Source organism: Accipiter gentilis, chromosome 27 (genome assembly GCF_929443795.1).
Source record: "Accipiter gentilis chromosome 27, bAccGen1.1, whole genome shotgun sequence".
NCBI lineage: Eukaryota > Metazoa > Chordata > Aves > Accipitriformes > Accipitridae > Astur > Astur gentilis.
Window position 1 is genome coordinate 21117455 of NC_064906.1, and position 27938 is coordinate 21145392.

The window sequence follows — 27938 nt, forward strand, 5'->3', positions numbered from 1 at the left end:
AAAATCCTTTCTAATACATTTATTCTTATTTTTTTGTCTCTGTTTTGGAAAAAATAAAAATCTTTATTTTTTGCTGATACATCTGGTACTTTGAGTGCTTAAAAACAGCTCAATTGATTACTTTTGATTTAAAAACTTCTCAGAAGGAAATTGCATAACAAGACTGGGAGCTAAAATATGTGAGTTTTGGCAAAGAGCTGCGGAAGAAAGGCCTGGCTGTAGCAACCTCACAAGAAAAGAACTTGACATTTTGAAAAATTTTTATTGACCGGTGGGGACAGGGAACGGGAAGTCAAATCACTCTCACAGGCGAGCTGCAGTCTCTTCCTTGCTGACCTTTAAATGCCACTTGGTGTCATCAGGAAATCAAGGAAATGCTAATAACAGGGCTTTGGGTAAGAGAGTTATATATGAGGGATATCATCTGAAAACAAACATAAGCTGACTTCCATTTTTATACACATCTATTTTGTAAAATGGAATTCTCACAGCAGTGCAGTTATATTTTTAATAGATTAATCTTACATTATTTTATTAATATTAACATGAAAATTTTCAGAAGTATCCGTAAGATGTCAGAGCTCTGTTGATTCTTGAAAAGTGAGTAGTTTGCAAAAGACATCTTATAATTGCATTCTAGGTTGATGACCTTGGAACACAGACTGGCCTCTGCTTTAGGCTCTTAACCTAGCTTGTGTTGAGTTCAGCAGGCTATGGACTTTGGTAGTCTTGTAGAAAGTTGACTTTTCAATGTCTTTTGAAAATGGGACTGGTATGCCTAAGTCACCAGGTTACTCTGAGCATTCACACTCCTGTGATTTTAACAGCTCCTCTTTGCCCTTCCAAAAAGTCTTTGAAAGCTAAATTTCAGCTAGAAGGACTGGTAGAAAAAAAAACTAAAATGAAACTGCTTAGCCCCCAAGAAAGCATTTTGTACATTAGAAAAAAAGGAATTTCCTTAGATTTCAGAAGTTTAATGAGAGGGAAAAAACTAGCTGGCAAGTACAACATGAAGCAATGGATCCGTGAATCCTGATGGCACCGTATGTAGGCACTGCAGCTGTTTCTTGCCTCCTTCCAACATGGAACTGAAATGGACTTTAGTTCATGGTTGTGGTTCAGTACATGTTCGAGACCCTTGCTCGACTAGAGTCTAACTTGACTGCTGACCTATGCTGGTGTGTCTGTGTTTTTGCTGGGTTTGCTTTGGATTAATTGAGGAAAAAAAAAAAAAGAAGAGGAAACTATTTCTTTTTTCTTGCTAGTTTGCATTACTTGCTGTTTCAACTGCTAGCAAAGTGCTCTAACACTAGTGGTCTACCAAAGACTATGATTTTACAAGTTGGAAGACATTTTTAAAAGCTCTTTATATAATTCATTGCCATGAATTTTCTTTTTCTGACATTATTTTTCTTTTTTTTTTCTTCTTTTTTTTCTTTTTTTGCAAAGCAGTTAAAGCGGGTTGTAGGAATTGATTTTGATTCTGAGCAGAACATGCATGCTAACCTATTTGCACACGAAACAGAGGATAAGGGCTGACTTTTTAGCCAGCTACATTGGCTGCAGTACTTGAACTTGGCTTTCCTCTTACTTACACTGCTGTAATTTGAGTAATTCCACTGAAATCGATCCATTGATAACCAGTTAAAACAACAAGACGTGAGAGATGGTTTGGGTAAGTGGTGTGTGCGTATCAGGTCCCTACAAGTTTGCTTAATTAATGCTCTGTGCTTTTAATAGTTGCCTTGCTAAGCTGCCTGAAAACCAAACCTCCAAAATCCAGTGATTTGGAAAGAAGCTGCACTGCATCTAGCACAACATAAAATATAAAAGCTGGGTAAGGCGTTGTCTCTCTAGATTAGGTTTACAACAAAAGACGAGCCATGCCAAAAACACTTGTGTCAGTGGTTTGTGTCCAATGTTTTTTTTCTTCTCTTAAAGCTACTGAACATGACTGCACACATGGGAGAGCTTGAAGGTCTGCCTCCAGTTAGACAAACATCTCATTGCTGAATGATTGGGCTTTCAAAACTGCTTTGAGGTTGTCCTCATTCCATTCTCCTGGAAGCTGTAGCAAGTTTTTATTTTAGGGGAAGAGTCTTAGCATGAGCATTCTTGAAATGCTCACTGACTAAATAATGGGCTTAATATAAAGGTTGGACTTGGAAAAGAAATTGTAGCTGCATTTCCAAGGTTTTTATTTTTAATTTCATTGAAGTCTTTTTATTGTAAACTATTTGTAGTGTCATACAAGTATTAATTTTTTCCCCTGTATCTTCTGTTAGGGTATGCAAGCTTTAAAAAAAACAAAACAAACCAGCTTTAAAATGTTCAGTTGTTCATCACCGTATTCATTCATAGTGATCTGTTGCCTGGAAGAGGATTCTTATAGCTCTTCAGCCACAAGACCTTGACATAGAATCGAATAGGATATTAATTTGAAACTGGATACATCCTATCTTCTGACTGGTACTCTGTATATGTAATGCTAAGAGGGAAGTCTTAGGAGTTCTTTATTATTTGTGTACATCTTTAAATCTCTTAACAAAATTTCTCAATCTTTTTATCCAGCAAGGAAAATCAAAGAATTAAAACAGTCACAAAAGCATAACTGTAGAATACACTGTAAAATTATTTTCTTCAGTGATTTCGTAGGTGTGTGAAAAGAGAGGACTATATTTCATCCTGGAACCCTGTAATTTCTTTAGGAGTAAACAAACTTTATTTGATAGAACCAGGTACAATATGCACTAAGAATGACTTAAAACTTGTAGGTTACAGATGAGATCATTATTGTTTCCGCTGCCCAAGATATAGGGCTGAGAAAAGAGTATATTTCTTTATAAGATTAGACCTACTCTTTTAAACCCCACCTTCCACTTTTTCCACAAGCTTTTTCCTTCATTGCTAGAAAAGCGAAGAAGCTATTGATGCTATTCAGTTCAGAGAAATTGATGATGAAAAAGATGTGGCAAATACTGCTTTAATCCTTCAGTAAAACCCTGTTCGTCCTAAATATACTACTCCAAGATGATGTCTGCTGTGCAGTGTGCAACAACATAAAAGATAACAAAAGCCTCCAGCTGATATTTTTAAAGTGTTGGTTATCACATAGTTATCACGTGTAGTAAACGCAGGACAAGACAAATGAGTTTGCTATCTGCATTTAGCATTTTCAGTTGCTTTCACAGGAACCTATAGAACATTGAGCTTTACCAGGTAGTCAGGAACCTGTATTACACACATCTTTTTGCATTGCTGTATTTTTTAGCTCTTTATGCTTCATCAGTGCTTCTCAATGGTCCTAAAATCAAATTCATTGTCTTTTTGAGCTTGCTGCCCCGTATTGTTAATTTTTACCTAAGACTGCACTTGGCACTTATGGAGAGGAATTACCATGCCATGTCACAAGTCAAATTCACTGCAGGTTACACCCTTATGGCAATCCAGACGTCCACCACAACGATGAGGCAGCCATACAATTGAGGCAAAGCATTTTCCACCAGTTTCCAGATTGGAGAACTTAGGTTCAAAGAACTACCTCTTTTATTTGGAAAGTGATGGGATTTGTGGTGGCCTTTAGTTTCCTGGCAGTATGTATTCTGTGGTTTTGGACAAAATTCCACCTAAGAGCTTTATGTCCTTGATGGGTGAGTTTTGCAAGTGCAGTAGCATGTTCTGTTCTGATAAGAACAGCATTATCAACCACGGTCGTCAGCCTCTACTTCCAGAACTGGTATCACTGGTGATACCAATGAGCGCACCTTCAGCAAGTTTGCTGACGACACCAAGCTGTGTGGTGCAGTCGAGGTGCTGGAGGGAAGGGATGCCATCCAGAGGGACCTTGGCAGGCTGGAGAGGTGGGTTCGTGCGTTCCTCATGAAGTTAAACAGGGCCAAGCGTGGGGTTCTGCACATGGGTCGCGGCAATCCCAAGCAGAAATACAGGCTGGGTGATGAGTGGATTGAGAGCAGCCCTGCGGAGAAGGACTTGGGGGTGTTGGTTGACAAGAAGCTCAACGTGACCTGGCAACGTGCGCTCACAGCCCAGAAAGCCAACCCTATCCTGGGCTGCATCAAAAGCAGCATGACCAGCAGGTTGAGGGAGGGGATTCTGCCCCTCTGCTCCGCTCTGGTGAGACCCCACCTGCAGTACTGCCTTCAGCTATGGGGGCCCCGACATAATAAGGACATGGAACTGTTGAGGCAAGTCCAGAGGAGGACCACGAAGATGGTCAGAGGGCTGGAGCACCTCTCCTGTGAACATAGGCTGAGAGTTGGGATTCTTCAGCCTGGAGAAGAGAAGGCTCCGGGGAGACCTTACAGCAGCCTTCCAGTACCTAAAGGGGCCTACGGGAAAGCTGGAGAGGGACTTTTTACAAGAGCATGCAGTGGTAGGACAAGGGGTAACATTTTTAAACTGAAAAAGGGTAGATTTAGATTGGATATTAGTAAAAAATTCTTCCCTGTGAGGGTGGTGAGGCACTGGCACAGGTTGCCCAGAGAGGCTGTGGCTGCCCCATCCCTGGCAGTGTTCAAGGCCAGGTTGGATGGGGCTTGGAGCAACCTGGTCTGGTGGAAGGTGTCCCTGCCCATGGCAGGGGGTTGGAACTAGGTGATCTTTAAGGTTCCTTCCAACCCGAACCATTCTGTGATTTCACAGAAGCCATTTCTAAGAAGAAGCAACCATCTCATAACTTATTTAAAAAGTAAGATCTTCAATTTAATATGGAAGCTTCTCTTAATTAAAAATAGCAAAAGGTGACTCACAGGTTTTATGGGAAAAGTTTTTGCAAAGTCTTTATTAGCAGATTAAAGAAAGTACTAATGTTGAATTAAGTGTCAAAACTAAGTTAAAAATGGATATTTGCAAGCAATCATGTTTCCTAGTCTTTCCTATTTGTAGATTTACTACTATATGACTGCATATATTTCTGTTTCTATATTAATATAAAAATGTATTAAGTCCTTGATCTGAACTCAGTGAAACTTTTTCTATTGATTTTATAAAGTTTTCAATGAGAACTGAAGTTATTTTTGATATTAAGGAATTATTGAAATAGTTTCTGCTTCTCCTTTCATCTGGGCCGGTTAAAATCCAGAGTGGTGCTTGTCAGTAGGACTTCTTTTGACTAGGTTAAACGGTTGTTTTCAGTAGCTTGTAAATGATTGTGCTTGATTGTGCATGTAAGTTGGAAATAGTTTGATGGTAGCAGAGTTTCTCTTACGTAAATCTGCAGAGAAGACTCAGGTAAATGAGGCAGATTGATAATAAAATAGACAAGCCTGAGACAGACAGCATATGGTTAATACAGCGTTCTCATTTAAGAGTAAATCTTGCTTTCAGAAACATATATTACTTGTAATTTAAATACAACTGCAGATGCATTTGGATAACTGTAATTATGTGTCTCGATGAAGCTTATAGTTTAAATAGCAAGCAGTAGCAGTGTTCCCATCAGCACTACTGTTAAACTGCATTAGGTGCTCATCGTGCCTCCTGACTTACTAATACTGCCTGGAAGCTTTGTTCCAGTTGACCTTTAGAAGTTTACAGTTTGCAATTCAGCAACTTTGGCAGAGGAACATATCTGATTATTCATATCATTGTTTAAGTGGTAACCGGATGTGTCTTGTAATTCTTTCTTTACCATCGTTTTTAAAAAGTCATGTTAATCCAAGATGTTAATCCATTTACAGGGTTTTTCCACAGCACCAAATTCCCCTTCGGTGAATTCTCGTTCCAGTAGCCTGGGTCCATCACTGTCCCTTGGTAACATCTCAGGAATGGCAGCAAACCCAGAAGTGAAAAAACGCAGAGCACCTCCTCCCCCAGTTGTGACGCCTGTTTTGCAGAACGCGGAGACGAGCGGACAAGACAAGGCAGCAGCACAGGTAACGGTGACACCACAGAGCGGGCTGCTTCGCCTCTTGTGCTGGCTACCATCGGTTCCTTCATGGGAGCTAGAGTCATTCACAGATATTTTGGTTAGCCATTAACTACAGCTCACCAAACCTCTTGATCTTACAAAATAAAATTCTCAGAAGTCTTGGAGTTTTGGACATATTCACTGACCTTTCTTGAGACTGCCCCAGGCTTTCTCCCATGTCAGTCTTTCTAAATCAGAAAAGTTTTGTGAAGCGCTATGCTAAAGGGAGGAGGGTGAAGAAAAAGTAAGGCAGAACAGCTGGAAATGGTGTGGGGTAATTAGGTATCCTTATTGGCCATGGCAGGCCTGGAAAATGGACGGCAGTTCTCATGACTGACAAAAACCTTCAGCGTGCTGTTTCGCCCAGATACTTGTCAGGCTGTCGCCTACATCCCCGTTTCCAGTGCTGCCCTGGGACACCAGAAGATCTGCTCTGCTTTCCGAGTCCTGCCACGTGACCTTTTAAAGCAGGGCTCTGTTTTTGCTTTTAAAAAAGGTCACTGTTCCACAATACAGTTATCGAGAATTAAACAGAAATGGGAGGGAAAGCTTTCTGAGGACCTAACCCTTTGAAAAGAATAGAGTTAAGGGAAAAGGAAATTGTTCTTGTTTTTATAGTGACATTCAGGTATGTATGTTACTAAACATGCACAAGCGTGTTAAGACTTTGGGTTCCGCCATCAACAAAAAGTGCTACATTCTAAATGTAAACTGCAAAAGTCAGTGTGTAAAGCTATACATGGATGCCAAATAAGAATGCAAGGAACCACTGCGTTCAAGGTTGTGTAATGTGGACCGACTCTGTCTGCTTAGGGCTTGTCACCTCTACAGCAGACTGATCTTTGGAAAGCGAACTGTGTTAGTGCAAAATGGAGTCAGGAAGGAATCTCTGAGTTCAGTATAATGGAGGAGGAGCCGTCTAGTGCTCAGTCTCACTCCCTGTCACTCTTTTATTTATCTGCATTAAGACATACGTTAAGTGCCTTCTCCATTGAAGCACTGTGTAAGCAAAGTTGATGCACACTCTTGGTAAAGGATTGTGGAACCTTATTTTCCCATTCTTAGGATGTCTAAAAGCGTGATTGCTGGAACGTAGCGGTATTTCATTTTTCAAAATTGGAATATGTGCCTTTGAAATAGCACTCATTTATTATAGACACAGCTGAAGAGAAACAATGTTTTCTTGCAAAATTTGGTGCACTTTCTTTTTTAAAATTTCCTTTTGAAATTCCTATTGTAAATATTTTGATGTAGCTTCTTGTGTGCCCCAGAGTTAAACATTTAATGTGTTCAAGATAAATAGATCTTTTTGTACAAAAATACCACGGCATTATAACTCTTAGGTTTATAAAAGTATGGTAGTTGTGGACCATATTATTCTTCCATTCTCTTATGCTTGTCTCCCTGCAGTGTGGCATGGAGATTTTAAATTCTGTTGCACAAAACCACTGAAAAACTAAACTCTCTTTAACCATGTTAACATTTCTATTTTCAATGTTGTTGCAAATAGATTAAAGTACTGAGTTTCTGAAGCCATTGGGAGAAAAGTATTTCTTTATTGCAAGAAGCATACGGTACAGTGTCAACTTCAAATTTTCTTAGTCTAAAGGAAAAGCTATCTTGAAGAAACAGATGAAGGTTGCGTCAGAGGATTTTCCATGATGAAGTTAATTTTGGCCAATAGAAATGTCTTGTGTAGCTAACGAAGCCAATGAAGAGCACAGTAGATTATGAGCACAGTTGCTAGAGTCTGTTTGGCTGCATTTGTTGGGTAAAGGACATCTTTCTGAAAATGGTGGCATAGGTCAAAATATTAAACAGTTATGGTGTGTTTCTGAAGCTCCCAGGCTGAAAGTTGCTCACAGGCTGCCCTGTAGTTTGAACAAGAATGTGTGGATTACAGTTGAAATGAAGCACAAGTTCCGTGAAGCAATCAAAAACTGAGGGAAGAGATTAATTATTCAGTATTATGTGGCAAGGTAGCAACAGAGATTTTGTTTATAAGAAAACCCAAACAGTTCTATTTTATCTACGTGCAGACTATCCAGTTTGCTGTGAAAATAGAGTAAAAAATCTCAGGGTGTAAGTTTATTTCTTTAGTTTAGGGGAAAGAATTAGCACTGATCTTTTTTTTCAGGGAAGGACGTCAATTCCGTATTAATGGACTTCCTTCCATATAAAGATAAGATGTTTGTTTAGAAAACTTTATTTATGTGCAACTGTTACTAACAGGAAGATCCTGCAAAGGGGGAACATGTTTATTTCCAGTGAAGCTAGCACATTAATAGAAAATGAAAAAAGTAGTATTCTGAACTCTCAGAAGGTTTTTTTTTCCTTTTTTAGCTGTCTGGTTCCATAAAGTTGTGTAGAAAAGTGAATACTGTAGCTGCTATGAATACCTGTAATGTGACTTTCCAACGCAATAAGCCTGTTATTTTTAACCCATTGTTAAACTCCAGAGCATTCAATTTTCTTTACAGCACAGATGATCCTTTAGGAATCTATATCTCATCCCCCTGCCTAGTGGTTGCAAACAGAAATTTCCATGTGTATGAAGGGTGTTTTAATTTATGCCTTAGATTTAGATTTTCTCCACTCGCTCTTCTGGATAGGTAGATTACTGCAATATAATTTTACTGTATTGCAGCTTTTGTTTCTGTGGGGCTTACAGTAATTTACCTCCTTGAGGGTAAGGCCCCTGCAGTAACTTTAATTAGTTTTTAGTGCAGCATCATTAGTTTTCCATGTCTATTTAAAGGTAGTGTTCCCTCTGTAACTGTTTTAAATCTCCTCCAGAAAATACCCATTTCTCTTCAGAGCACAGTTGAGCAGTGCTTCAGAGTGTGCTGAACATGCACTAAGTAGTTTGCAAAAGAATGCAGTCAAAGAAAGAAGTCTACAGATTTCTTCCCTGGAGACTTCCCCCCTGTTTTTTTAAACATCTTCCAAGTGATGCTATTTAGAATAATGAGAAGTCACTTGAAAAAAATAGTCTTCGAAAGACCAGGGTATGGTAACATTTCCACTATGAAATCTAGAAGGTTAGATGCTTTAAGATGTAAGAGGGTCCCCTCCTCTCTTAAGTTGCAACACGGAGCCCACGCCATCCAGAGAGTAGAGCAGAACACTGTAGGGGGTGAGCAAAAACTGAAAATTGCAGTGAGGGGGGATGATAAAGAAGGCCTCAGGGAGTTTCTGTAAGAGCCTTTTCTGTGAAATGGAGTGGTTTATTCAGAATAAAATCATGAGGCTTTTTGGAGACAATGTCAGAATTAGAAGAGGGCTCTTCAGTGCCTTCATCTATATAATAGCTCTGATGTTAACTCTAGAAGCTAGAAATGCAATTTGTAGACTGTGGTAAAGGAGCCACGTGCTATTTCAGCTGCTGCGATTTTCAGAACAGAAACACTTTCATATAATATGTAGGTGTAACAGGAGGCATCTGGGATTTGTTACTAGCCAGTCAAATTCCTGTATTAATAGAGGAATAGGGCGATGTAACAGGTACAATATTCTCACATTTGTTTCATAGATTTTAATCTTAGTTGACATATGGCACGACAGTGGTTTGAATAAAAACTGCATCGTTGCTTTAGTGCAGGTGAGGAACTGGCCTCACACTTTCAGAAGGTTCCATTATAAACCAAGACAATTTTCAGGTTTATTTCCACGTTTATATAGTTTCCTGGAGGTTGCTGTGGACTAACGTATGCGACTGTGGGGTTTGCCCTGCTTCTTACGTTCCTCTTCTCCCTTTAGACCTCAAACTTGGGTTGTTGAGGGCAGTTGGTGACTCCCCAGTCTTGGTCAAGGCCATACCTTTAGAGCAGACTACTTGCCCCCAGTGTTTTATCAAGGCTGATGTTTCCTTACCAAGAATACCTTATGTATTGAAGAGGCTTACTCACGTGAATAAAAAGGAATATAGCAGCCAAAGAGAGTCTCAGCCTTACTCGGATCGTTGCTGGCAGGTTTCTTTCTCCCTGCCTCCAGTTTGTTTTTGACCAGTTTTATGCCTAAATGAGAAGTTCAGCTTTAAGGGAATCATTTTAACGTGAACAAATATAAATGAGACTTTCATATCTTTCCTGGAGAAAATAAGGTACTCACAGTAAAAATTCGTGAAATTTCTTGTTTATATGGGTTAAGATAGTTCCTGTATTTGCTGTATGTCTTACTAAATGGAAGGAAATGATAAATGTGGAAGTGCAGTGGAAATGTTATTTTTTGCCATCTTAGTTGATGATTTCTAATACTGACCACCACGTAGGGTTTTTCTTCTTTCTTCCCCCCCCCCCCCCCCCCCCCCCCCTTTTCAAGTGTTCCTGTACTCCTGTTGGAGACAGCAGCTTCTTGCGAGGTATGTTCCCCTGTTCCAGTGCATATTGCGCTTGAAAGAGTTATGATTCTGCTGGCAGTCGTTGACTGGAGTGCCGTGGAGCTGGCAGGACACTGGGCTAGGCATCCTAGCCATTTAGTAGCATCTTCCTGCCTTTGGTAGGGATGCCTTTCTCACAGCAGAATTCACTGTCCTTTTATACATAAACCAAGGTAAACAGAATACACCAGTGATTGAAAGCTTAGGTCCCCTCTGGTTGATTGAGCATATTAAGAGTGTGTCAAAAGGAGGAAATACTCTAGTGAAATGTCCTGCTGAAAGCCATTGAATTTGTGCCCATCTGCAGGCAACCCTGAAATACTTCAAATGACATTGCAAATGAGCACAGCGTATAGTGAAAGCATGCCTGGAAGTCATTCTGCCAGCAAGAACCACAGAATAATTTTCAAGTAGTAAAAATCAAGGACAGGCAGTGAAGGAAATGTATGAATAAAATTATATTGAAATAATAATTAACGTCTTAAATTTTTTCAAAGCATTATGAAACCATAGACTCACCCAAATTTCCAGAATCAATCCCTGAATTTGCAGTTCTCAAATTTCCCATGTGTATATGTATATGGTACAGGCATGGACTTGGAAGCCACTTGGAAATGTGACTCATTATCTTCCTTAGAATTAAAATGTATTTTAAAACAGTGGCCAAGATTTTTAGAAATGGTTAGCTCAGCTGTCCATAATTAGGAAGCCGAGTTTGTAGCTTGATGTTTTCTGAACTTTTAAGATGTCAGAAGCTGCGTCTGGTTGCTCAGCAACTCATTATCTGGCCACTGTGATTTTAATATCATGTTATTTTTCACTATGCCACCTTCTGTTGCAAAAGGAGTTTAAACTGAGATTGTTAATATAAAAATCTGAGCAAACAAGCGTTTCTTCCACTGATCTCCCCCCAGTGCAGCGGGGTTTTTTGCACAGGTATCTTGAATGTTTGCATGAAGTGATTACTACTCTTCCACCTTCCTTCTTCACAATCTAATGCCACAGATTGGTGGTTAGCTGACTGCAAGGATAATCTTGATTGGTATGAAATCACACTATTAGTGCTGTTCTCCTCAGGTTTTCAAAATGACATATTTCCCTGTGGCTGCAAATTAAGCCCTAAAGCAATGAATCCAGATCCTGTAGAACAGTGTAGAGTAAGGTATGTTCCTAGTCCGTACGGCTGTGTCAGTAAGGATATCATCAGTAGAGCTTTCCATCTGTGCGCCCTGTGAGTTAAAGTTTCTTTAATCTGCTTTGTCCCTGGGGATTTCAGATAAATCTGGTATTTCAAATAATAATACTCCTGCAGTTGACTTTCCTTCTGAGAAACAGCTGAGTGCTTAGAAAGAACCTGTGTTTGTGTGGATGACAGCCTTTCTTCCTCACAAATTTTCTTGGACTACCAGAAGCGTCATTTTATGGGAGAGGCATGATACCAACAGGCACTGCAGTTGTAGGGAAGTTGAGGGACAGAAGAATCACAACTGGATGAGAACATCTACCACGGTTACCTACAGAACTGAGATTTATCATAGGCAGGTGTCTAAAACCCGCTTGATTAACATCTGCTGTGATCACCTCTATAAGCACTGTACTCTTACCAGCTTACTGTCTTGTACCTCTTCCTTTGTGCACGTACTGTAATTCATTATTGTGAAAATTCCACTCTGATCAGAGTCCTGTGTCCCAGGAGGAAAAGTTGCAAATTGTTTTAGATTTACCTAGTTGGTTGATCCTACTCTTGTAGAAATTATGGTAGCTGTACTTGAGGGAGGGGTTGTTTGTTTTTCATACTGCAGCAGAATAGCCTTATGCTGTAGGTATTTTCTTCCCTTTTACCTTATACTTTTTTCTGTACTTCTTTACCAGGTGAAAGGTAATGAACAGTTAATGGTGGAGATCGTCTCACAGTTGTATTCTGTTTTAACAAGGAGCCCAGAATTCAGCAAAAGGGTGAATGGACTCAGATTAGTTATCTCTCTTGCATAGGTTACACGTAAGCCAGAAACGTCTACTAGAAGTCAACAAGATACGAGTGCATGTTTTTTTTATCATCTTTCAGAGAGGAAGGGAGGTTTCTTTTGACTCCGAGGTCTTCTGGGTGAGGTCTTCTCAACCTTTCTCTTATGACACATTTCCTTTCTCCCTTAAGTGCTCTGTGAATGTATTTTTATTTTGCTTTGTTTTTTTTCTGTGGAGCATCCAGAAGTCTCCTTTGAGAATAACAGATACTTTTTTTCACATTCTGAGGAAGGATGCAATGAATCAGTTTCTGCTGTAGGAAAAAACTGTTTTTCAAAATGTGTCTTTTACTTTTACAAAATACTGCATCTTCTAGGTCACCTCTCAAGTTTTTATAAGTTCCCTGAGGATATCAAAGCAGGGTTTGTTCCAGAGGAGGAGGGATAACACTTGACTTTTAAATTTTTTTAAAATGTTGATTAAAAGGAGTTTAATGACTGGGTTCGTAAAGCTTTTTAGTTTATCCTGGTTTGATTTTCTTTTTGTGCACGAAGAAGGCCTGAAATGTGAATGGTGCATGTTATTTTTAAAACTTTCTTTGTCTTTGTTCGTTAGCTGAGGATATCATGAGTGTTAGCTATGATCTTCTCCAGTTTTGGTGGCAGACTTGTTAGAATTCTCAGGCAATGTGTGATATCTCATGACAGCATTTTTCTGATGAGGGCAGGGATATTGCATCTTTATTAAAGATGCTCTTTCTCCAGAATACTGTTTAAGAGCCAAAGTTATGTCAGCTTAAAGAAAATAATTTTATTTTTTTTAAGAAGTCAACAGATAGTCAAGAATGTATGAGATGTCTTTATAATTAGAGTTTGGATATTAGGTGCTGGAGTGCACACCGTACTGCTGTAAGACGCCAGATTAAGAGGCTTGGGACTTCTTACACAATTAGCATGAGGCAGTATTTTCATAAGGTCAAAGAGTAGCTGAGTCTATGTCTGTGTGTTAATACAGATAGATATTAATAGATAAACCCATTAAAAATGGAGATTGTATCTATTTATCTGTATTTCACATCAAATTTGTGTAGCAGTTGCTTATTTTGCACGTACTAGGCTGTAAATACTGCATGGTAATGATGAAAATTTCCATTAGGCTTTTAGTATCCATCTCTCTTTGGGCCTTTTATTCCACTTGTTCTGTCTGAGATTTGATTTAGAAGCTTATTTATTTCATTTATGCATTTCTATAGATGTTGAGCGTTTATGGGTATGAAGGGGTTTTTTCCCTTTGCTCGTAAAGACATATAAAAATAATTTGTTTTGCCACACTGACGTAAACACTGCCTTACTTTTTGGCCAGAGAATTACCTACTATTCTCCTAAGATGGTAAAACAGTTCAACTGTGTTTTACATTTTTCACAGGTTAAGGTTGCCCACATAGGCAGATAATGAACATCAAACTTGTCCAGTAATGTAGGTAAGGTATGCACTTCAGTTCCTTTGTCTGAGGAGTGCGCTCTAGTTCCTTTGTCTGAGCAGCAGCTGTGCACAGTATTCTCAAGATGGTGCACCGGAGACTGCAGTGCTATCTGAAATCGAAAAGCTTGTATAAAATAACTGTACCTGTATTAAGTCTTTCTACCGTGTGGAGCAAAAAATAGAGAAAATGTTACTGAATAGTATTGCCAAATGCTACCAATGCCACGTTTTGGGTTTTCATAAGGAAATTCAGAGAAAAAAGGTGGAAGTAGAGTTGGTGTTGCAAAGTATAAGGGGAATCAAGAATACTATAAGCCTCCTAATGTGCCTTATGTACTGGAAAAATTACTAGAAATATAATAGAGAATTTAACTAGTTGGCCTCTCTGAAGATAATGAACAGGGTAAATGTAGCTTTAGTAAAACAGAAACCCTGCCTTACAACTATCTTTGAGTGCTCTTGACGCATTCAGCAAACAGATGGATATGTGTGATCTGGTTGATACAGTCTGTCTAGGTGTCCACAAAGCTTCTACTGAGTTCCCTCACCAGGGCTTTCTTAAGGAAGCCAAGTCTCTGTTCCATAAGGAGGAAGGTCATCTTACTCTTAAACAGCTGACGGTAAAGAAAAGAGGAATCTCAGGTTAGGAGTAAATGATCCGCTCATCTAGTGGTGGAATGTTGCAACAGCTTTGGAGTATTGGAGGATCCATGTTCATCATATATTAAGAAGAGACCTGGGAAAAAACAGTGAAGTGTCAAAGTTTATTGCTGGTACTTGAGTTATCCAGATAGTAAGGACAAGGCTGAGTATGAAGAACAACTGTTGAAAGACCTTATGAGATTGAGTGCTGGCAGCACTTGCAGGTGAAAGCAAGTAAGATTCTGTGTAGGTAAGTGTGAAGTGATATACATGAGAAAAGACCACTCTGAATTTTCCCTAATACCTTGTAAAATACCGGTCTCTCAGCTGGCAGTAACCAGTTAGGAAGACCTTAGGATCATAAGACATATTTCTTTGAAAAAAGTCAGCTCAAACCTCAACAGCAATCAAAAAAGCAAATCGGATGCAGAGCGTTTTAGCTGAGGAAAAGAGGGTAAAAAGAGAACTTTATTACACCACTGTATTGTGAGCTTTATTAAGCCGTCTTAAATACTACAATGGTGTTCCCCTTGTTTCAGCAGGGTATTACAGAATGGGAAGAGACTCATGGAAGGGCATCAAGGGTGATCGAAGGTGTGCAGTAGCTTAATACAGGGACAACTGTACAACTTAAGTAAACCAAGATTCCTCATCTTGAAAAGTGGCATGAAGACTACGGATAGGGATTTGACTGTTCAGTCAGCCATTACAAGAGCATTTCAAGCTGGTAGGAAGCAGGCAAACCACGCAAAACCAAAGAGAGTGGTTCTTCATGCAAGCAGTAGATCTGTGGAACTCCTTGCCAAGGGTTAATATGGGCGCTAAAAGTTTACATGGGCTCAAGAGGAGACTGAACAAATGCTGGATGACAGATCTGTTGCACATTTTTAGATATAAGCCAGATCAGGAAGTCCCTGACATGAAGATGGTGGGTGGCTGCAAAAGTATTAGGGAGAAGGTAGTATCGAACATACCTTCCCTTTGCTTCTGCTGTCCTCTAGGTGATTGCCCCAGTCTGCTACAGAAGCCTGAGCAGAACCCTTGGTCTAACCCAGTACAGCTATTTTTGGAGAATACTGAAGAGATTCATACCTAAATATTTGTCTCATATGATCTGATACCACTCCAAGAAAGTCATTGGCAGCATTCTCAATGACTTCACTAGGTCTTCTTATCACTGGTAATTTGATAAACAGGCAACATGTCTCTCGTTAGAAACAGAAACAGCTGTCTTTGATTGCTATTCCCAATCATTGCTCTCTTTGTTTTGTGCTCAGAAGTGCAAAACTTTGCACTTGCAGAATGGGGCCATAAGTTTTGCCAATAAATCACATAAGCAGTAAGAATTTTCCAGCATGAACCCTCAAGCAACTTGCCTGGTATACATGTTAAAACTTAGTGCTGTGACTGCAGTATCAAAGAGCCCTGCAGGACTCTGAGGGTCATATTTGCAGCCCTTCTGGGCTGAATCTCAAAATACTGAGATGCAGGTGTGCAGGTCAAATTACAAGTAGCTGGGAGATGTATGGGTGATGTCCAGTGCGCTCTATTGGACAAAATAAGAAGCTGCATGAAAGGCTTGATCCCATTCCGTTTGAAATCGATGTCAGATCCAGGTGCATGCCAGCTATTCTCCAGATTGCAAATCCTCTGAAGAAGGAACTGTTGGAACACTTCTGTCTTGGGCAGTGATGGGGCTATTATTATTTTGTTTAGCAAATGATGATATTTCTACCTTTCAGGAGATAGCAAGTCAAATTGATCTCGTATGGTGTGCTGCTTTTGTGGATCTGTCTGCTTTTGCTGGAAGGACTGGGCAGTATTTCTTTAAGAAGAGTGTATAAGGGTGGAGCTTTTCTTAATGACTTCCAGTTAATTGCCTTGTGTTGAAAAAGCCATGTACAAACGGTCGCCCTTCACAGACCTGAAATTCTGTGATGACATACATTAAGTTTTATAGAAACAGTCATCTTTGTAACCGGTCATAAACCTGAAAAGTTTTTTCTATTTAATATTTCTACTGGAGCTGAACCTGGCTAGTGCAAATTCCATTACCAAGATGTACTGGAACCAATTAGTAGAAACGAGAGTGAGTAGTAAAAGAGGTCTGTGGTCCTTAAAATGCCCTACACCGCAGTAAATGACTAAGAAATCAGAATACAGATCAATTAATTTCCAATTTGAAGGTGTTTTGATCATTTTTCCCAAAGACCTTTAAACATGACTGACATTGTTAGCTGAATGGAAGTATCCAGACTTGTTCTTTTCATGTCTGACAAAACAATGCTCAGATGACAAACATGAAACCAGCTGAGAGAACATCAGATAATGTGTGCTGTGCAGTTTGGATGCTTAATTTAGCTGAACAAGTATACTCCAGTTTGGATAAATGATGCAGGCCCAAATTAAGAGAAAAAGAGACAAAAGTGCAATGATGGCTGAAAGCTTATCTTGCTGTCATGTAAAGCATCAAATTTAGGAAGGCTCCAACAAAGCTGCTAGTGAAAGGGAGTAATTTGTACTTCTTTTTATGAGAAGAACAGCTCTAAAAATTAATTCTGGTATATGCACACTTAGACAAACATGTTAATTCTTTTAAAGTAGTTACCAAAGGCTACAGCTAGATGATACGTGCACTGTAATGACTACTTTCTCAATATCTTCAGAGTATTGGGTAAGGGTATGTTACATTTTAATATTATATCACGGAATTTTCTTTGTACATCTACAGAAATTCCATAGTTTTAGTCCAAATTGCCACCCATCCTCTTTAGAGCTCCTAATGCTCAACTTCGTGTTGCTGCACTTTTACTTACTAGCAGCATGTGTCCCATTTTAAAAACAAAATTTCAGAAAGCATTATAATAACTTGAGGCAACTTTTTTTTAGGCAACCACTTATTTTCCAGGAGTATTTGTGTTGCCTTTTTTTTTTTTTTTTTAATTTGTTATTAATATACTTATTTTCCAACTCTTCTGTCCCATAATTTTAAATAGAGTAAGGTGTCCCTATGATGAATTAATTGAAAGGATTCTTAACTTTCTCAGTCACGAAGCGATTAATTGCAGTTGATTTTATTTTTTTCTGAAGTTTGGCCAGTACAAACTAGGATGTTCATGCAGAATTTCAGAATTTCAGTTTTGATGTTAGCCAGAAGGTGCAGCCTCTCAGAATTGCAAGGGGAAGTAAGACTGCTTTTGCACTGACCCTTTGAGAATCTGGCTTTACTCAGATAAAGTTCATGGTCAATTAATAGGTTTTGCAACAGAGGAACTTAAAATTTTGAAGTCTGCTTTAAAATTATGTCTTTTTCTGAAAGGAGAATGCTGTTTCTTTAGCTTGGGGAAAAAAAGCTGCTGCTTCATAAGAGGAGTCCACTGTATGGCTTTATTGCATTTTTAGAAATAGTAGCAATGTCAGTTCAGTAGTGATTAAAATTGCTTACCTGCTTTAACTGAAGGCTGGCCTGTGTGAAGTGCTGAATGCTTCACACTTTGATTTGGATAGTCTGTTACTGTAGAGGGGTGGGAGAATGTAATCTGAAAAATTTTGTACGATTCCTCCATGGTCTGCTTTTTTGTTCTCTGTGAAGTAGTCCAGTCCTGCACTCCTGCCTGTGTAGATACAAACTCTGAATTGACATGAAAGTCAGAATGACCTGGTGATCATTAATATGTACAAGAACCCAAGCAATGTGAGCTTGCAGTGCCTTTTTTTACCATTTAATTTACATCACACAATATTTGTGCAAGAATACAAGATCCGTTTGACAGGAGGGCTTCTGATTTGAGATAGCAGTTAGTAAAACAGATCCTTCTATTTTTTTGCAAGAAAACGTACATCTTGAGAGCTGAATCCTCGAATTACGTGCAAGAAAAATTCTTGGAATAGTCTTTTCGTGAACATCAATAGCGTTCTTGATCTTTTGCAATAATCCAGTTGCTTCTGGCTGTGAGTTCATGGATCACCTGCCAACTGTTTTTGAACAGACTATACTACCTGCCTTGGGAATAGTACCACAACTTACCATCTGGTGAGATCATGATAGTATCACTTGACCTCCACATGTGGTCTCTGTCAAGCACTTCATTGAAAACTGGCAAGACATCAGGGCCCGAACATACTGTTCTATGCAGCCCTGAATTTTGGCAGGGTTGCAACATTTAGTAAGTAAACTTCATCTGGCTTGCAAGTCACAGACAAATAGGACAGGCTGATGTCATCGTAAGCTTTAACTCTCATTAAAGAGAAAGTATGTGTCAAGTAATTATTAGGCTTTGTTGGGCAAGGTATTTAGGGGAAGTTAATAGACAAAGATAATTTTAAGCAGCGAGGCTTCTAAAGAACTGGCATTCAGTACGCAATGAAAAATGACCCTAACACCGTGCTTAATTTAGAACCTGGGTTTGTGTCGCTTCTTAGATTTTGCTTGTAACTCTACCTTTCTTAGATCCTAAATTAAAAAGGTAAAAAAATTATAGAATAGAAAAATTAGCTAAGTGAATGCGTGCTGTGTAAATTTGGGTTAATTTAATGGCTTAATAGCATTCCATTCTGGTCATTGTTTAGCCAAATGAGCAAGGAAAAACATCGCAACTCTAATCCAGTAAAAGCTGTTCTCTGCTACTTCACGCTGTTTTTTTGAGTTTCACAGTCGTATCCGGAAAGTAATAGAAGTGGGGAGAGGGGAATGCAAATCCAGTTCCTCTGACTGCACACCGCTTCAGTTTTCACCTCTTTAGAGGATGGATGGTGCAGGTCACTGGGAGAAGTAGCACCTCGTTTGTTCGCAGTGTGCTCATCTTAATCAGAATGCCGAAGCTCAACAGACAACCCCCGAGTCCTGCTCAGCTCTGTGTCCCTGACGCTTCCAGGCGTGGATAGCAAGCGGAGCGCCATCGTGGGTCTCTAACAAATCTTCAGAGCACAGTCTGTTTGTAATTTTGGATGATAAAAATCTCATAGTTGTGGGGAGTAGCTTGATGCAGGGCTGTGTTACGCCACAGCCCCTAGTAACACATCTAACTGGCGCTGTGGGAACGCTTTGCTATTCCGCCCTCTTCTTGGTTTCCGAAGATTGTGGAAGTCGGGGCTTCTGGCTGCCCTTCCGAAGTGCTGGAAGGAGCTAGACTTGGGTGGAAGTTTGCAGGGGACAGTGTGAAGGGATGGCATAGACCAGATGATCTTTAAAGGTCCCTTCTAACCCGAACCATTCCATGGTTCTATGAAATTGGAACGGGATTGGAAAGTATCACTTGACTTACCACCCAAACCAGGTTTCCCAGGCATTCTGTGTGCCTGCACGTGGAGAGGGCTGGTATAAGGGAGTTGAACACTAGAAATAGGTCAGGTATGTTTTTCTCTAAATTGAGAAGACTTCTGAGGTGATCGCCTAGGACTTAGTGCTAAGCACTAGAAATTCAACTTGGCAAAAATATTCTAAGTGTAGAGGAAAACTCAAGCTCCAGGGAGGTCCGTTGCTTAGTGGCAGTAGAAGGGGTATGGTTCTCCTTGTTCCTGGTCAAACGTTGGTGTGGTTGCCTTCTGCTTCCTAGCCCTAACAGATTTTAAGCTACAACCTATCCTTTTGGCAGAAAATTGGACAAAGATGCAAAATAAATTTTGCAGATCTTCAGTTGGCTCATAACATCTCTCAGATTTTTAAGGACAGACAAGCAGTTCAACCAACCAGCCAGCCTGGATGTGAGACTGAGGAAGAAAAGGTGAGGTATAAAATCCTTAGGCCAGTGTCTTTCCCAAAGGCAACGACTCAAGGAGATGACATTGATTGCGTCAAACTCCTTGACAAAGTTGTCAGAAGAAATATGAGCTGCGGTCCTACTATGTATTTTAAGCTCTTACTAAATGTTCATTTGTTCTATTAATTGTATTGTTCTAAGATAAGCACAAACATGAAACGAAATTTTGAGGTGGTTTTTGCCTTTTTTGTTTAACTTCTCTAGAGAAGAAATTAATCTTAGTAGCAAATCAGTTTGCGGTAGTTTTAAAATGTGATTTTTAAGTGTTTGAGGGGTTTTTGTTGTCCCCACCCACCCAAATGAAGACATAAATGAGGAGGATTACATTGTATTCAGAGAAACAGAGGAAGTTAAATTCTTTGCCAAAGCAAACATCCGCAGACTTGTGTAGTCTACATGTTTCAATGCATGTGAAAATATTTGGTGTTGTAGAGTGACTTCCTCGAGTGGAAATAATATTGCAGCTAGTAATGAGATTTTGCAAAAGAAGGAAATCACAGCTATCTTAGTAATTTAACATCTCAAATTTGTTTATGGATAGTTTCCTGTCTGACACATTTAACTGAACAAGTTAAAGTGTTTAAAGAAGATTAGAATGACATTAATTTTTAACTGCCCTTGACCATGGCATTTCACAGAGGGTGTGTTCAATAAAAACAGATGGAAAAATGAGCTTGCCCCTTCACCTTGCAGTGGCTTTCTTGTGTCAACTGATTTAGCTTTCTGTCGCCAATCAGCTGAGTATTGAAGGACATCCTTGGCTTTTGTCTTCCTCATTTTATGAATAAGATAGCAAGAGCATAGCAATTTCTGTAAAATTCAGTAGTGCTAAGCTTTTCGTCTGTTATTAAGACTGAGATGTTTTTGCAGTCACAGCTTTATTTTTGATAATGAATACTAAATTTCATTACAAAACCCTGTTTAATACCAGAATCATATAAGGAGAAAAAATTCATTTGAAACTAAGCAGCACAAGAGTAGGCAAAATGATACAATTTTTGTGCCGTCTGATTAAAATATTCATGGTAAGGTTATTTTCAGAAGAGCAATGTAGTTTGCACTCCAGTTATGAGCCAGACTTCCCACTTATCACAGCGCCTGAACGCTTCCAGCAGCAAAGCAGCTCAGAAGCTGAGGCCATGAGTATGGCTGGGGTGCAGCCACCACGTGGGCCAAACGCAGTCCAAGGAAGCGTGGTGCAGAGCTTCAAAGTCAGGAGGAAACACCCTGATACTGAGCCATGTTGTGTCAGGACACAAACGTGGTTGTCCTGCTTGAAGAGGTAGTCGGTGTTACGTTGCGGACTTGAAGTCATGTTGGCAGTAGCTTGGGAATCTCCCATCTAAACTTCTTCCACGTGAGAGTGGTGTGTCCAGCGTAACACAAGCGATTGGGTCTAGTCGGTCCAAATGTCAGTCTTGCGATCACAGCATGCTTATTCGTATGGCTTATTGAAAAATCTCCCTTTAAGTTTGTTATCATTATTCATTTTATTGTCAGGTTTGTGAGATCCAACACTGAAAAATCAAGATGTACAGAACTAAAATGACCCATCCGGAGAAATTGCTTGCTAATTTCTGAAGTGTAGTTATTTCTGTGCATTTTATCAAAATGGCAAGTTTTTCAAATAATTTCCTCTTTAAAACTGTTTCCGTGTGCCATGTTTTTTAGTATCTCTGTATGTTGTTTTTGCAATATGTTGTTGCATTGCATGAGATCCTAGTAAGCATTTTAAATAACGCACACAAATGCATTCTGCAACATAAGGACATGGTTTTGGGAAACATCAGACTGCTGTCTTTGAATGCTGTTTGTAACGTGCTTGTGGATTAAACATTCAGTTTTTAATCAAATGAAATGGGGTACTAACCAATAAGGAAACAAGGTAGAGAAGTTCGGTGCTGAATAGGCAATTTAATACAACATAACTTACAGTGGTCAGCTTCATGAATTGCTCATACACCCAGTTTCTTTGAGAGCTCCTTGAATTTTCCTTTGTCAGTGTATGCCAGTGAAAAGCCTAATAATGTATGACCTGTCCAGGGAATATTAGACATATGAGTAAATGTTGTTTAAGACACATTAATGTTCAGTTGGGACTCCTTGTGGTTTCTAGTGCTAGGCATGTTGAAGCATCTGTTGCCCTGTGAAAATGCAGAATCAGCTGGATAGAATAGCTTTTATATCGTCAAGTTTCGTGGACAGATTTATGTCTCCGTTCTGCAGCTGAAAGATTTATCTCTCTGATTTTCCTAGAACGGCTCCTCTTGGATCAAAATATTTTCTTCTCAACTGCTTTAAATTACGTACAAAATCAGAGCAAAATATTTTTTAAAACTTTCAAACCATAAATCTTACTTACATACCAATTTACCACTTGTCTTTCTTACAACGCTATAAAGGATCAGTGCAGTTATGGTTATATCAAGAGTTTAAACCCGGTTAATAAAACATGTGTCTTTTCTTTTTACTTCTAGAGCTTCTTAGAAAATGGCTCTTAATTATTTCAAGATTTCTTAAAATTCTTTGTGAAGGGAAGAGGGTTGGGTTGGTCCCACACATAGTTTGGGGTGATACTGTTGTTTGTTCAGTTACAAGTTTGCTCTGAATTTTTCTGTAGTTCATATTTAAACACTCTCGTAATTTGATAGGCATTCTGACCCCACACGATATCATCACCAGCAGGTGTATCAGAATCTGGCTTGCTTAAATCAGAGAGTGTGTGTCTACTCAGTGTTGGATGATGGAAACCAGCTTGTAGTCAGGGCATGCCAGTGATTGAATCCATGTGTTCTTTTTCCAATCCTTTTTATTTACTTCTAAAAATAATTTCTACAAACAATCATTCACTGTTTGCCCAAACAAGACATTTTGTATACAAATTAGACAGTTGTTCTATAAAACAATGAAAGATCCTGACGTGTAATGTTGCATAAAAAGGAGAAAGAAGCAAGAGAGTGTATGAGCTTTCCTCACACAGTTTATATCATATGCTATACAATTTTTATCTGTATATGCTAAACCACCATGGGACATCCCTTAAAAACAATCCTTATTCCAGACATAATCCTATTGCTGATAGAATATGTGTATCAGCTGTAGCCACGGTGTTTGAGCAGGAAGAAAATTGCTCTAAGGACTATTTTGTCAAACTGCAAACCTGGAAAATTGTTAGGTTTTCAAGTTTCCATTTTTCCTTCCCTATGGCAAAATGATAGCAGTGAGAGTAAAAGGAAAAATCTGTTGCTGTAAGACAAATGTTTCTTGTAATGTTTATGAAAATATTGGGAAGAGTGGTTTGGATTTTGAAACACAAACTATGCTTTTTTTTTTTTTTTTAACATCTCAATCACGTATTGACTAGAGCCACTGAGGGGTTTTCTGTTAAGGCACAGTTAGAACTGTGACTGTCTGTCAGTCATCCAGGCTTTCTCCAGTAAGCATAAATGCCAACTACAACACAGATACCTACGGTTGTTCAGGGAAAACCTGTGCCAGGTAACTCAAGAAGGTGCTGTTTGCTTTTAGTGTGCAAGTCCAAGGCAATTTTAAAGTCATTCTTCCTTACTTGTGTTCTTAGTTGTGCTTCTGAGTGGAGATCACCCAGTTTTTTTCCAAGTTCTTTCTCAGTCCTGCAGAAAGTACGTGTCTCTCGTATGTCCGCTCGTGTACTTTCCTCGTCTGCCCACTCATGTACTTTCCAAGGTTGCGTTAAGCCCAGTCCCTTTTTCTCTACCACCTATGGCACGAGTACGTGGGCTATCCTTAAGGGAACAGACTTGCGTATGTGCAGATCTCTGAGTATATTATTGTAGAGTCTTTAATCTGTCTTTGGAGACAGTAGAGCGAGATTTCCTTCTTGGTCAAAGTAGTGATTCAGATGACTGAGTTATGTAGTCAGTGTCGTCGAGTGGGTTGTGAATGTTGGTAGATACTGGAGGGACAGAGGAGCACAAATATATGATAGAGTTTCTGGCTCATAGAAGGAGGCTCAGTTTCGGTAGCAGCAAACCTGCAGTAACTTTAGGCCTAGCTTGGTCTGTGAATAAAAGAAAGGTGTCATTTGCCAGATGACTTAGCAAGTACTTAAACAGATAAACTTTTATGTTAGAAAGATTAATAGGAAAGGGTTGATAAATACAAAACCAGTGTCTGACCTGTAAGTAGAGGACAGGCAAGGCAAAGCAGCAGAGCTCACATTGGAAATTTCTCTGAGAACCTCCTTGTCTTTGAATGCTTGATGAATTTTTGGTGGTGGTGACTTTTGTTTCCTTGGGCCTCCATTAATATTTTTCATGAATTCGTATTCAGTGCAACCTAACCCAAAGAAAATATTGGACTCTTACGCATGAGGAAACTCAAACTCAAGTTACACATCCATTCTTGCAGTATCCACAACACATTTTGCAAGTAAGGTGTCTGTCAAATGCTACTGATTGAAAATTTCAAGCATTAGCCTTGTAGGATTCTTTTCCACACAATTTTGACACATAACCTCCCCATGATGTTGTTGTTAGGCTCTAAATATATTCTAAAATCTTATCTAAAGCCCTCACATTTTAATAAAGATGTTGAGCTTTCACAGACAGAAAACACATTCAGCACATTCCTCAGATATTTTGTCTGCAATATTGGAAGTATTTTTCAAAACAGCGTGTGAGCCATGACATGAATTTAATGGAAGATTGTTTTTTGCATCATATGTGTTCTCATCAATACGGGAACAGAAGTGACACTATTTGTCAGGCTTATGTCCTTTTCGCCCACTTGATTGATTTCTAGCTCAGTTAATGGTATTAATTATAGTCAGGGAACACTTATTAACTTCTTTAAAAATAAGGTATTCATTGTGTAACAGAAGCTGACTTAATAATTTCTTCTAGGTAGAAATGGTACATAGGTGAAGCACAAGTGCTAAGACTAGGAAGTACTCTGTTAGGCTCAGAGAGGGGCTCCTCTAACGAAGTTTGGATGGGAAATTACTTCAGATAATGTTGTTAAAGCTTCATTTCTTTATAAAAGAAGCAGCCAGCCATAACAAATTATTTTCAAGTTCTATTGTTTTGGTATATACAATTGCAAGAAAGAAACAGAATGTTCTTTGTGTTTTTTCCATTTCTGTTTAGCCTCATAGGTTTACCGAGGTTGGTGTTTAAGAACTACTTTTAACAATTTTTATGACCTGTTCTTGAACTAGACACTTGTTATATACATTGTAGTGTGGCTGACTTTAAACAAGCTTTTCATCTTCTTTATGGTGTTTGTGAAGTATACTGCACTGAGCTGACAGTATAATAAAAGCATTTTTGGTGTGTATTTGACCACACTTACATTATTGCAGTTGTGCACTATTTTCTAGCCTTTTCTTTAGCTGTAGCAGCATTTTCATCCATACATGTATCTCAGAATATTCGAGGTTCCTCAGAAGATTCAACTAAATATGAATGTACAGAGCTGAAAAGGATAAGCTGGCTTCTGACAAGGATCCTTACTACTTAGTAAAGCAGTAATGTGTCTTTGAGGAATTTGACTATACCAAACTAACATCCTTCACTCATCTGGTATTGGGGAAGGGTGATTAGTGATCTCTTGTCATTTCAAGTGGAAGCACACGCTTCCTTGCTTTCTGCCTTGATTCTCAAGATTTGCTAGACTTACCTTTTAAATCACGAGTCCATCCATTTTTTGTCCTCAAGTAAGGTCCTCCAGACCTTTCTGTCTGCAGAGACAGGAGTGAATGTGGAAGCTGCAAAATGCCGTTAAATATCCGCAGAAGTCATGGCTTGTGCTTATGAAGTGCTGGGGAAGTTGAGATGCTGCCTATCTCCCAGATGATTCGAGTTCACCATAGCTACTGAATTTTGAAGACTTTGCAGTCAGATTAATTGAAGTCCCCACTTTGATAATTTTCTCATTTTTGTAAGGTAGCACCCTGAAGAATCAAGATACAGTATTAAATGTTCACATGACTTTAGTTATTTAAAATGCAGTGCAGAAGAATGTGGGGGTTTTTCCAAGTGCCTGTTTGCCAGTTGCCCTAAATAGACATGGAGAAGAACGCAGCTTTAGGTAGCTGTCCTCCATGTAATTCCTCCTCTGTAAACCAAAGCCTGATGAGCCTGTTTTGCTGAACGGTTTCCCATGTTCAGCTCAATATTGAGCATTCTAATTCTAGAAGAATTGGGGAGGTGGAGGGTGTGATTCAACTTCAGTCAATGGCAGTCAGTTCCTAACCACTGGCAGGCAGTTTCTTCATCAGGAGAGGTGCCGCATCTTCACATGGAGTAACACCATAACTTTGGGCAAAAGTTTTTTAGAGGAGCTCTAAAATGTTGCTGTATCCATTCCTGAACGTTTGGCCTAGTGCTCTTTTCTGGGTATAAGTCTAATTTTACAAATTCCATAAGTTTGGTGGCCAAAATTGGAGTCTGCAAAATCACTAGTTACTATTAACAGTCTCGCCCATTTACTAAGCCCAACCTATCTAGGTTGGCCTCACTGGCTTTAGTTGTGTGCTGTATCCAGTGGACATTTAATGTAAAAATGCAAAAGTAATCCCTGGTAGTAGGAAGTAAGACCAGGACACCTTTCTTTCCCACCTTCTGTCCCTTCCACCTTATAGAATCTGTTTGCTACAAAGCTGCAGCTCATCCTGGTTAACGTGCTCTATGTCCAGTGCCGTTACTACCAAGTTTCTCCATGTGCAGGGCGCAGGGTCAACAAGAAGGGGTGGAGAGTGTCCAGTTGTCATGTGGCACGATGGTTAAAGCATGATCCTGCAAGGTGGGAACAATGTGTGTTATAACCTAAGACCCTCCTGAGTGCTTTTAAAAAGGAAGGCTAAGCGAGGGAAGCTCTATACATGTCCTGCTCTTTGTAAAATTTATTTATTCTAAGAATGTTCACTCAACGTGGGAAAGGATGCGTATAAATGGGTGCCTTTCCTCTGAACTCTGATAATAGCTTTGAGCAGTGTGAAGCTACTTTTTGTTGATTGAAATCTCCCACAACAAATGTATTTTAAGGGTTCGTTAATCCTCTGGGTTAAAGGAAAGGCTATTATTATTATTATTATTATTATTGTTTAGGCCTTTGAAATATTAGAAAATCACCAGGCAGTTCTGCATATTGGATATCTTCAGCTCTGGGGAGTACCAGGACGGACAGAGCAGTGAAGTCATGCAAGTGAAGACTGAGGAATGCCAACAGCATGCCATGTGTGGGCAGCTCCCATTACCCTCTGCTTCAGCTAAACCTGGTTCTGTCTAGTGTTGCCAGTACCTTTCAAATATAAAAATTCAACAGATTTTCCTACGTGGTTTTGTTTTTATTATTATTATTTTTCCGGAAAAAGGAAATAGAGCTAAGTTCCAATAAGCTACAGAAAATATTATGCAATCCAGTGAAACCCAAGTCACTTGTAATAAAAATTTTCTTTTTTTAAAAGCAGCGTAAACAGTAATGAAGTCTTGGCTTGCCAGCCAGCATGTTGCAATTATTGGAAGCCAAAGAGTTACAGATCTTCAAAAGTATGTCTGTGAAGTCCAGTAGACAGAAATAGAGTACAGTATGATCTCATATCACCATGCAAGCAAACTTTCAATTCTGATTCTTCTCTCCGAAGTCCTTAAACAAGAATTTGAGAGGAAAATAAAAGAAATTAGAGAGTTTATTCCCTACACATACCGATTGGAGTATTTAACCATAATTTAAGGTCTGAAGAAACCAATAGAAAAGCAAGGTCATGTTATGGCTTAAGCTAAACAACACATGTAGTGTCATA

At 39.2% G+C, this 27938-nt stretch overlaps 1 protein-coding gene across 10 annotated transcripts in view; it reads left to right on the forward strand.

The window, feature by feature from the left end:
* Nucleotides 1-27938, forward strand: part of COBL (cordon-bleu WH2 repeat protein) — a 210294-nt gene that overhangs the window by 129833 nt on the left and 52523 nt on the right. For all 10 annotated transcript variants that reach the window (XM_049830389.1, XM_049830388.1, XM_049830391.1 and 7 more), the window contains one exon: nt 5700-5894. In XM_049830389.1, coding sequence (XP_049686346.1) covers nt 5700-5894 — 195 coding nt within the window. The remainder of the gene's footprint in view (nt 1-5699; nt 5895-27938) is intronic.